The following is a 12,624-nucleotide window of genomic DNA, read 5'->3' as shown; positions in this document are numbered from 1 at the left end:
TTTATGAGATGGGTGCAATTTGTGAAGCAAATTTCTTGTGTCCCCCTCGTGCACGTGATATCGCTGGAATATTTCCAAAAGTGGCGATAAACTATACTCAGTCTTCCTGGTTCAGGCTGGTGATGAGAAACAAATAAATACGGAAGGCTTCAGTTATAATGTAGCATTCATGGAGCATCCATGATTTTATCCCTGTAAATTAGGTCATCTTACTGCTCTTAACAGTCAACTCACAGGCAGACTGTAGCGCAAATGTGGTTGCGCAGCATAGAGAATGTGACAAGTCTTCTTATATGCGAACGAAACGAGCAAAGGTTGGCAGCATACTTTCCTCACTTTGGTTCAAAAAATATTTTTTATGTCAAAACAAAATATCGCCACTACCACAGGTTCTTCACACACATTTATTCACTGGGGTGTGCTCTCACATTTCTTACCCCATGTGTAGTAATGACTCACGTGAAATATGTTTTATTCAACATTTTCAGCGCCACTCGTGGTCTGATCGTTCTTCGCCTCCATTACCCCTGTCAGGTTTCGGTTGAAAGCAGTGACGGAACAAGAATTAGCGGAAATTAGAAATACCATATTGCCTATTTTTATCATGAACCTGTTGGAGTTTATTTGTCTTATCTGTCTTCACTATTGGTAGAATTTTCGTAACATGTATTCTACATAAAAACACTTCTGGCACATTGGGCAAATGAAACAGGGGAGGTAACTGTAAGTATTCCATATAGAATAATACCCCACTGTTCCTTCACTCCACTGAACCGGAAGCTGGAAGGGGGAATGGAAGCGAAGAACAGTCTGATATACGACGAGTTGCGCTTAAAATGTTACACAAAAATATTTCACGTGAATAATTGTTCAACATGGGACTGGAAATGTGAGAGCACATCCCAATGAAGAAATTCGTGTATACCTATGGTGGCGGCGATATTTTATTTTGACATGAAAAATATTTTTTGAACCGAAGCGAGGAAAGTACGTTACCGAAATGGTAAAAGTGCTAGGCTCATTACAGTGCGGTGTTATGGGGAGGGGTTCTCAATATGTCGCAATATTGTCACCACATGAAGGTATTCGTCATGTCTGTCTGACTTCTCAAACCACGAGACCGTGATACGGGATCGTGTAGTGTAGATACGGTAGTATCTTATCACTTGTTGATAGTCCGTGAGAATTATGACGAATCATCATATTCCCTCTCACCCGATATGGGTCAGAAACGCCATTCTCCCATGCTATATATATTCTAGCAGATTGGATCGGTCTCATACAGAAAGACACGTCTTTGCTGAACCTCCAGAAGGACTTACAGAAATATGTTTCGACTCGTGGTCGGCGTCGTCGCCTTGATGGTGACGCTGTCAGCTGCAGCACCTAAATCCGTGACGACCAAGTCGACACAGAACGCGGTCGTGTATCCCCCGAACTTTCCTACCCCTACCGAGACTTACAGCAGGTTCGCCCAACTAGACACAAAGGGGAACTACTTCTTGTTCTGGAGGGCAAACTCCACACACATCCATTTTGAAACTCACGTGAAAACCAGGGGCTACGTAGGCTTCGGTATCTCCAACCATGGCAACATGTACCCGGCTGACGTGGTGATTGGTTGGGTGAAGGACGGGAAGGTGCACTTTGAGGTGAGATTTATTTACTTATATACCATAATATCGTATAATTTCGTAGATTTCAACTGATGTATTTAAGGAACTAAAAACGAGACTGTCAGGTCAGGCTGATGACTTGGGCCGTAGCTACGTTGTTCACTGACCCATCCGAGCCCATGGGTTGATGTACCCCGAAGAGCCAAGGGAACCTAAACATATATCGAGGGTACATCGAGCCAAGGGCCCCGATGGACCAGTGAACAACGTTTTATCTTACCGAACACCTCAATGTTAGTTTTGAACTGTTTGAAGCATGGGTATCGGATCGTATACTTCAGCCGAGCTGTGTGAATCAAACGATTCGAGTCTTGCATCTTGCTGTTTTTCCATCCGGTATGTTCTTAGTAAAATCGCTGATTTGTAATTCCCCATCTTAATATTCACAGGGACCGCATTTGAACGTTTTGTCAAAATTTATTTTTTGGAATGCGATGCAAATCTTGTCGTAGCCATCGCTATGTTTTGCATACGACACAAGAAAGAAAATTAGAGTTGTCTCCCTTCCATCGTTTTACATTCGTAAACAAAATTTACGTGAACCGTGCGGGGTTAAATGTTATTCGAGAGAAAGGTGTTCCAACACCAAGTACCGAATGAGATGTCGGTGTATCTCGCTTGTAAGTGGAGTACAATGAAAATAATAGAAGAGAGCATAGCCAATCAGAAAACGACATTTATGTGTGAGGTAAGATAAGTGTTCCTGGGGCATTCGCGACCGACTCGTGTTATTTCGGGACAAGCCGGGGATTACGGAAAGGGACGAGTGCTAACAAATGTTCTTGGAAAGGGACCAGTGGTGGCAAATGTTCTCAGAGGCTACGGAAAGGGACGAGTGGTGACGAATTATTCGACGATATACGGAATTACTACAGCCTTTGTTGTTTTCCTCGCCGTATTGTTTACAGACACGACAAGTATTTCTTCAAACACCCAGACATGCAGTCATTATAAGGATTACATTTTCTGAATTACTAGTACACTGAAATGCCGTTTGATTGAACAAGACAGAATCTTAGAGAACACCAGGGTTATTAAGTTAGAGTGTGTGAGTGAGGTTGAACACCACCTTTAATAGCATTCCTGAAATGTCAAGTTAGGAACACTAGAAATAGGCTTCAGATGTTGAACCCATTTTGAGAATGGACAACTGAAAATGAACAATTATTATCATTATTTTATTAAACATTTAATAATAAATACGTTGACTTATATTACATAAACAAGACACTAGCGTGTCAGCAATAAATAATACTTCTCCACGATATGCATGGCAAACAGAAATGCATAAAAACATCTTGGAGATCTTTTATTTTAAAACGTTTCTTCTTAGCCTAGCCTTCCACGTACCAGCCTTTTCTTAACCCATCTTCAGATATTTCCTTGCATGAACTGTCGAGGGAATGAGAGAATTATTAGTAAGTCGACATCAAATCTAACAACAGTCGGATAGCATACAGACACAACGAAATCGGTCTAAATTCTGCCCTCAGTTTATTAGAGGCTGAGTTTTGAATTCAGACAAACCTTTTGTATAATATATGTACTCACACTCACCTCTTCTTCATTGGCATGGTGTCTTCCAGGACCGCCACACAATAGGCTTCTATGAACCAATCATCGACGATTCCCAGGACTGGACGCTCATCGCCGGCTACGAGAACGACTTCGGTACGGTGTTGAAGTTCTCTCGGGCACTGGACACTTGTGATGAGAAGCAGGACTTTGTGATCAAGGTGTGCCCCTTCCTATGTTCCTTCTGTTAACTATGTTGTTTTGAATCAGTTATTTGACATTACATGTATAAATTATGATAATTACGTCACACATCGAAAGAGGGAAAACTCCTGAGATACTGAAAACTTTGAAACATTATTTCCCCAAATGGAAACACTTAAAATGCCCAAACGTTCATTTAGCTAAAAATAGCTTTAAATATTGTAAGACCTAAATAAAAGTTTCATTAAAATGATGAAAATGCCAAAAAAAGCTAAACATGTTCTGTAAAATACAAATGTTAGAAATACTAAACTGGCGAGAAAATGAATTTTAAGAAATGAAATGCAAAACAATTTTGCTGAAAAAGGGAAAAAATGTTTTTGATTTTTTTGAAAGAAGAGTGAAAAAACTGAAGAAATGAAACCACTGATAGTACTGAATTTTCTAAAAACACTTAATTTCAATAGCTCCTTCATTCACAGGCGTGATTTTCCCCCCGTGCTAAATGACCTCTTCGTGTTTTAGGAAGGGACCACAAAGGTCATTTTCGCCTACCACCCAGATGACCCCATCCACGAGACGGGCCTGACATACCACGGGGCCGACAGACGGGGGTCCAAGAGTCTCCTACTGCTGGACTTGACCCCGACCGTGAAGGAGTTGCCAGCTGACACCCAGCACTTCGACCTAACCAATCAGAAGGTGAGTGGAGTGCACAATACAACGCTCTAGAGAACTGTCTGTGATCACAAGTCTAAGGGAGATAACTCTCATTTGTTTTAATTGTTAATCAAGTCATCGTGTGACAAAGTGACGTAAGTTTCATTAAATGTTGTCTTAGGTAAGAGTGAGTATTGCATAACTCAGCAATCATTTGAGTTATAATATATCTATATGAGAGCTGAATTCAATTATATATTATGACTTAGACAAATGTGAAGCTTCATCTAGGAACCTAAAATGATTTCATACCGGGAGAGACCCAAGAAGATACAGGTTAAATTTGGTTGAAGCTACCTTTGAGGCGTCTACCGAGAGGCGTCTAAGAGGCATCTACCGAGATAATGTGTTCTGGCTCGCTCACTTGGTTTACACATATCGCATCCCAGTTGCTTAGATCGATGCTGTTGATCACTGGATTGTCTGGCCCAGACTCAATTATTTACAGACCGCCCCAATATAGTTGGACTGCTGCTGAGTGCAAGATAGACAGGCAACAACCAAACAACCGAAACATACGAGAAAACACTGTGCAATTGCGTGTTTTCCGACCTACGTTTTTGTCAGTGGTGTGAACTCCATCCAAGCTTAAGATCACAAATAGAACGTTTTGCCAAGGGGAACCATTTTTTAATCAAACTTGAGGAATGGCCTTAATGACAATATTTCAGTTTTTCAGGATATTTTTCTCCTACTGATGATATCCCTGTTTCACTGTTTGTTTGGGTTTTTTTTTCAGTTTCAGGTGCCTACCGCTAACACCTTCTATCACTGCTCTGTACACAAGATGCCGGTACTACCGAAGAAGAATCATCTGATCATGGTATGACGCCATTATCCTAGGTGTCACTTTCTCTTCAGCTGTCTTTCCACTGGTACAGATTTTTACATTTGAAACTTCAGACGGAAACTACAGTTGAGAGGAATGGTCCTGATGCAAGAATCTCTTACGATGAATTATCGCTTTGGATTGAATCCTCTTGTCATTGCACTCAGTCATCTTCTTATTGTATTGAATAGTGGAATCATTTCACAGAATGGTCTTTTCATTCCATCACATCATCTTATCACGTGACCCGAGAAGGTCCCGGGGTAGAATAGGCCTTCAGCAACCCATGCTTGCCATAAACTGTGACTCTGCTTGTAAGAGGCGACTAACGGGATCGGGTGGTCATGCTCGCTGACTTGGTTGACACATGTCATCGGTTCGCAGTTGTGCAGATCGATGGTCATGTCGTTGATCACTGGATTTTTGTGTCCAGACTCGATTAATTACAGACCGCCGTCATACAGACGTAACATTGGAAACAACAAAACATTTGTTTGTCAGCACAGTGAATAATTTTGTAATCGCTTCCCATTTCACATTATCATATTGGATAAAACATGAATCTTATAAAAATGAATCTTTATGCATCTCTCTACTGAATCATCTTATTACATTGAATCCTCTTGTCATAGAACTGAACCATTTTATCATTAAACTCATCTTCTCATAGCCCGAATCGTCTTAATACATTGAATCGTCTTGACATTATACTGAATTGCCTTCTCATGCCCTGAATCATCTAAATATATTACCCATCAAAAGTTTAGACTAACATAAAATGCTCACTACATGTTAAGTATGTATGGTTACATCGAAGATGTATTTGTCCTCAAACGTCGGGGAACCAGATGAAAACTTTTTTCTGATGAATTGCACGACGATCACGCATCAAAATGCTATAAAGGATGTACAGATGTCGTACATGTGACCAACTGCGTTTGGAGTAAAGTTTTGTAAAGAATATATCTTAAGAGTATATTTTTTCACTGAGTTTAATCTTTTATTGAACTCATGGCAATGATTTAATTTTCAAGATATCAGTTCATGTGTAAACAGTACCTTTAATCGGTATGGGATGTTTTGCAAAAGCTCGTTTACTGAGGTAAGTGGCTGTACATGTATTTAAACTAGTGAGTCTAAACCTTTGATGGGTGGTATATATTGAATCATGTTCTCATTGTACTCTCCCGTCTCCTCATAGCCTAATTCATATTATTTCTTAAAATCTTCTTGCTGAATTATATTCAAGCATCTTCTCACACACTGAATCATCTGCACGGCACGCAGATCACTGGATTGTTTGATCCAGACTCGATTATTTACAGACCGCCGCCATATAGCTGGAATATTGCTAACCAACCTCCCTGACTCTGATTATTCGTCCCATAGTACTGAATGGCTTTACGATCCCTTGAATCATCTTACAATGACTTTGTAATGTTTTGCCACCACGTTGAATCAATACACCATTGTATCCATCCGATCCCCAGTTCGAGCCAATCATCACCCCTGGTAACGAGGATATCGTCCACCACATGGTTGTGTATACGTGCCCGACCGAGCTAGACGACAAATACAACAATCACGACTACCACTGCTATCACATCAATGACGATACTCTGCTGTCGTGCCGGGCGGTGTTCCTAGCCTGGGCCGTGGGTGGAGAGGTGAGCTTCGTCTGGCGTACGTATGTGAAATACTGTAATCTCATTGGTCAATGACGTTTTAACAAGTCTCCGTGTCAACGGGAGCAGGAGCACAAATGGGGAAAAAATGCTACCTGCTGCCACGTTAACCACCAAATTATGCACCAAGAAGCTGTATCGCTAGCAAGCGTATGACGTCATAACATGACGTATGCAGTGCCCGGAGCTCGAAAACCGTTCGATCAGCTGAGTTCACTATATAGACATTTATTTCACCGAATTACACTGCTTTAGTTAAACTATTTATACACTGAATCATTTGTACACTCAACTTGAACATAATTAACTATGTTTACAGCAGCTTTAAGCTTATCAGGATATGTTTCACTGATTTACAAAATCCATTCGAGAGGCAGACGCCACTTTGTTTTCATGTCACATAGTCGGTAGAGGGCTTTCAAATAATATGAAAGGCTATTTAGTACATTTAACATGGCGGTGTGATAAATGCGTTGTATGTTTCTCTCGAGGGTAATACAATCAGATGTACGCCCTTTTCTAGCAGTATCCGTATTTCCCTCGAGAGAAGTATACAACTTTTATCATTGTGCTTCAAATTCCACTTCGTCCTCTTAATACTACTTACACAGTCCCAGCTCTGCGCCTCACGGATATACACTATGCTAACACCTCATTTCCCGTTATAACCCAGTCTGCCCGTGAGGTCATAGGAGGTTATATATCACTTATCACATCGGGTATGTATTTGCTGCCTGATGAATTTTTGCAATTTTAAAAAACATACGCTTGCCTAGGGTGAGACCACATGTATCACGAGTGCTTCATTGTGGACCAGGATTATACTTCTAGAACCTCTGAGTCGAACTGCCACACACGGTCATCCATCCAAGTACTCTAAGTGACCAACGCCGCTTATCTTCATCTGTGACCTTGACTCTTTGCGTTGCACCACACACAATCTCTGTATAACACTGTGTATATAGTTGGTATAAACGCTGAAATCCAACCCAGTCACTCAGAACCTAGTACATGTGTACTTACTAGCTTGTGTCTTATTCAGCGTGCACACTCCCAACATACTGAGAGAAACAGAAACGGAGCACAGGAAAATCCCAACCCTCCTTTGATATTTTCCAGTTTTCATCATCAGCTTTGAATAGATCTGTAGGGGGAAATCTAAGAAATAAATAAAGGAACACCGTCATGAAGAGGTGTTCCCTTATTTGTTTCCCTCAGTATATGATGAATTTCATCTTTCTACAGCCGTTCTATCTGCCCACTGATGTCGGAATGCCCCTCGGAATGTCGGAAGGTCCTGGCCACGTGATCCTGGAGACACACTACAACAACCCCACCCTTAAATCTGGTGGGTATATCTGTAGTGAGACAATCAAAAACGTCAACTGCGGCATAATATCATTGATGATCCACGCCAGCGCTTATGTGTTGGACATTTCCGTCCGAAACCCAGAATTGCTGATTACGCGCAAGACGTTCCCAAAACACACAGTTCTAAATATTGTTGCTATCATGGTTCAGGGGTCATCGACAGCTCCGGCATGCGCATCCACTACACGCCGACTTTACGACTTCACGACGCCGGGGTGCTGGAGACTGGGATAATGGTGGACAAATTCCAGATAGTTCCCCCTGAGTACGAGTCCTTCAAATCCCGGGGGTACTGCAACATGGCGTGTATGGAAAAGGTAACGTCCTTCTTGTCGCCTTCCAGTCTCCATTCCCATGAATGTTTTAAGACACTAACAAATGAACTATTGACTATTTACTCAAATATAACGGCTTACTTTGTCAAAATAGAAACATGTGAAGATTGAACTTGAAAAAATGCGTACTTCAGTAATGCCTCGAAATAGATGTCTGTCACCTCCACGCAGAAATGTATCAAAGATCGTACTCCGTAAGTCCAGGCCCAATGTACCTTAGACCCCAAATGGCATTCGTGCGAAATCATTTAATTCCGATATCTGGAAATGTGAAGTCCAGAATAATGAAGTGACAGTGTTAAGAAAAACAGTGTACATAGTCTTCAGTGTTCGTATGTACTAACGCGGAATATCATGGCGAGAAACTACTGAAGCGGAATAGTCCGCTAGCCAATAGATGTCTCTTAAATTTTGCTCCACATGAAATAAGATCCAGACACCGACAGACCAACGGGTTATATTTACGTGTATATCTCTATTTGATACCTCTAAATGCTAATACACTGTGTGTGTATAGCTCTTTATTTGATATCTCAAAATGTCATCTGTCTGCTTTGTTTGCAGACGCAGTTCCTACTGCTTATATGTACATATGTATTTGATACCTCTAAATCTTCAGGCCCTGACTCGGTCCACTGCCCCTGAGATGAACGTGTTCGCTGTGTTCCAACACACCCATCTTATTGGGAAGGGAATCAGGACCCGCATTGTCAGGAACGGCACTGAGATCGAACCCCTCATCGTGGACGACAACTACGACTTTGACTTCCAGGAAACCAGGCTGCTGGCTCACGAGAGGAAGCTGCAAGTGGTAAGTCACGTGACATATTGGAGATCACATTGTAACGCACGACAGGGGCGTTCATCCTTGACTCAAATAAAAGACCAAGTCTAATTTGGGTTCAAGATCTAAGATTCTAAAATCATCTTTATAAAGGTCACATGCAACGCAAAACACAACTTTACAGATTCTGATACTTCAGATTTGAGATTGTACGCTTATAATTTTGTTTATTTGATTTTTGATAATCAGTAATGCATAATATATGTCATGAATAAGTGATATTTGTGTTTTAATAATGTTTGAATTTTTTTGGTTGGATGTGACGTTTAAATTACGCTTTCGGCACGGAGGCTAATGGAGGGCCACTTACTGAGAGAAATGTCACGTTATGAAATTAATGATTTATCCTCAGTGTTAATCCAGTTTACTCATTAACTATGGACATACATAGTATTTTCATCAATGACAATCTAACTTTAATCACTGTAGAATGTTGGGTAAGAGTGACGGCAATTAGCTGTACATCTTGTTTAGATTTACCTGAAAACTAATGATCGCTAGTTCGAATCCCATTTTAGTTCGTCGGTATCAGACCCTTGTTTGTTGATTTCGCCAAAATGGTAAACGTTTGAAACCTGATCTACCCGCACAAGTGAGTGAGTGAGTGAGTTGAGTTTTACGCCGCACTCAGCAATATTACAGCTATATGGCGGCGGTCTGTAAATAATCGAGTCTGGACCAGACAATCCAGTGATCAACAACATGAGCATCGATCTGCGCAATTGGGAACCAATGACATGCGTCAACCAAGTCAGCGAGCCTGACCACCCGATCCCGTTAGTCGCCTCTTACGACAAGCTGAGTCGCCTTTCATGGCAAGCATGGGTTGCTGAAGGCTACCCGCACAAGAAGCTGCCACCTCATCACCAGCTGAAATATTTTTCAAGGAGGCATCTAGACAAACTCACTGACTGTGGACTGTTAACTGTTCCAGGGAGACGCCATCATCACCGAGTGCGACTATCGGTCAAAGGAGAAGGGTACATTCACACTTGTAAGTGTGGCTGCCATACTTTCTGATATGCTTAAAGAAAATGCTGTAATTCAAGATTCGCAAGACAATATTATTAGATGTATACGGTCATTTTATTGCATGTTAACATTAATTTTAATGAAGTGTGCACGGAACACAGCAGTTCCACTCACTCACTCACCAAGTCGTGCAGTCACTGAAGCTCACTCTTCCATGCACCAAATTATCAAATGACTCGAACATTCAGCTACCCACCGTCACTCACTCACTCACTCACTCAAAGTGATCCTTCCACTACTCACGCAGCAATCAACTGCGCCTGCACTCACCCAACAGCAATCTACCAATCAACCCACCCACCCACTCACTCATCCATCCACCCTCCCACTCACATTCCTGTGAAGGTCCGGGGTAGAATAGGCCTTCAGCAACCCATGCTTGCCATAAAAGGTGACTATGAGTATCGTAAGAGGAACTGACAGGATCGGGTGGTCAGGCTCGCTGACTTGGTTGACACATGTCATCGGTTCCCATTTGCGCAGATCGATGCTCATGTTGGTGGTCACTGGATTGTCTGGTCCAGACTCGATTATTTACAGACCGCCGCCATATAGCTGGAATATTGCTGGGTGCGGCGTAAAACTAAACTCACTCACACACATACTCACTCCCTCATTCAAAGTGATCCGTTCAACCACTCACGAACCAACTGCCCCTCCACTCACCTACCCAACAGCAACCCGCTCACTCTCCCACTCACTCACTGTTTATTGAAGGGTGGCGTGAGGACCAGTGACGAGATGTGCCTGTCGTTTCTCCTGTACTACCCCCGGAGTCCAATGGCCAACTGCATGAGCCTCCCTCTGTACGACAACTTCATCAAGGACCCGAGAACCGAAAAGCACGCCCTGATTAATTACCTCCATACCCTTGACTGGAAGAACCAGACCATCAGGGATGACTTCCAGAAGAAAACTGATGACTCCATCAACGTAATGGAATGCGTGGACTACGCGGGGTATCCAGCGGTAAGTTCGAGTCCACCACAATGTCCCCGAGAGGTAGAAATATCTTTGGACTGAATGCACTTCGGTTCTTCAGTCAGATCCAATAACACAAGCTATGGCAACCTCCCTTTTTACACTTTCGGTGGGATAAACCGTTCCCTAGTCACGCCGAAGGCCTGAGTTCGATTCCCCAGATGGGCACATTGTGTGGAGCTCATTTCTGGTGTACTCTGCCGTGATATTGTAGTGCAAAAGTGGCCTAAAACCCAAGTCACTCACTCACTCGGGGCAGTTAGCCCAAATACACGGGTGACCCAGTCGTCTGAATCGTCAGTTTGCTGTGTTAGACGTGCCAGGATCCGGTAAAGGGTTCTGATTCTGGTTCTTTCTGATATTGTTTTGTCAGCATCACAGTCGTGCTCTTGGTCTTCGGTAACTTTCGCATGTCGTAAGAGCTGACTAACGGAATCCGGTGGTGGTAAGATTTGGGTTGACACAACTCATCGTATCCCCTAGACTGATGTTGATCACTGGATTGTTTGGTCCAGACTCCTATTATTTACAGACCGCCGTCAAATAGGTGAAATATTGCTTATATAGAACAATACATTACTGGAGCTTCAATTGATCGCTCTATTCACTTGTTCCCCAATGATATGTCATTTCTATTCGCAGGCCTACAGCGCCAAGACTCACCCCGACCCCGTGACCACGCCCTACGTGAAACCCAAGAGCAGCGTGTGCGGTGCCAAATAGGACGCCATGATTCCAAATTGAATTGTTTTTTAATTCGAAACGTTTTGTCGTTCACAAATAAATTTGAAAATGTTTTGTTCCCCAATAACTGCGTTCAAATTGGTCGTGTTGTTGTTGCCATGGTGATGACTCAGGAAACGGTGGGTCGTAGAGTACTCCAGTGGTTAAAACGTTCTCGTCATGCCAAAAGCACGAGTTCATTTCCACACAATATGTGATGTCTATTTCTGGTGTCCCTTGAATATTACTAAAATCTGCCTCAATCCAGACATACTGGTCACAACGTTAGGTGGTTAAGAGTCTAGTGGGTTCGAATCTCTTACCCTGATCTGATCTGTGCTCAGTCAGCACCACATTGGTTAACGTCAGTGGCGAAAGGATATTGGCCTCATATATTGTAACCTGTCCGGGTGTTGCTGTATTATACTCTTTAAAAAAAATAGGGGAACATTTTAAAAAATGGGAGATACATGTATATCGGAGTCAGTCAATGTTGATATGACAATAACGAATGTTATGAGAGAGCACTTGCACTTCCGTATGACCAAAGCTGTTCGCACGGTAATTGCTCTTGAAAGATGATTGGTGTGTGACGTGAAATTTGCATGGTTTTAATTTTTAAACAAATTAAAACCGGTTAGAAACAAACACTAACAACTGATGCAAGATGAATGTCAAATTAATGGTCTACAGTGATTTATGAACCTTC

The 12,624-nt window shown here is 42.2% G+C and overlaps 1 protein-coding gene across 1 annotated transcript; it reads left to right on the top strand.

The window, feature by feature from the left end:
• The first annotated feature begins 1,193 nt into the window (after positions 1 to 1,193).
• Positions 1,194 to 12,003, top strand: LOC137273458 (DBH-like monooxygenase protein 1 homolog). The gene is made up of 11 exons (XM_067806157.1): positions 1,194 to 1,652; positions 3,263 to 3,412; positions 3,921 to 4,097; positions 4,855 to 4,938; positions 6,435 to 6,611; positions 7,875 to 7,977; positions 8,151 to 8,317; positions 8,955 to 9,146; positions 10,114 to 10,173; positions 10,929 to 11,180; positions 11,835 to 12,003. The coding sequence occupies exons 1-11, from the start codon at positions 1,329 to 1,331 to the stop codon at positions 11,913 to 11,915; spliced, it is 1,767 nt and encodes a 588-aa protein (XP_067662258.1). The 5' UTR covers positions 1,194 to 1,328; the 3' UTR covers positions 11,916 to 12,003.
• Positions 12,004 to 12,624: the final 621 nt, after the last annotated feature.

This window comes from Haliotis asinina, chromosome 2 (assembly GCF_037392515.1).
Source record: "Haliotis asinina isolate JCU_RB_2024 chromosome 2, JCU_Hal_asi_v2, whole genome shotgun sequence".
NCBI lineage: Eukaryota > Metazoa > Mollusca > Gastropoda > Lepetellida > Haliotidae > Haliotis > Haliotis asinina.
Note: the sequence above shows the minus strand (reverse complement) of the source record. Positions and strands in the feature narration are given on the sequence as shown.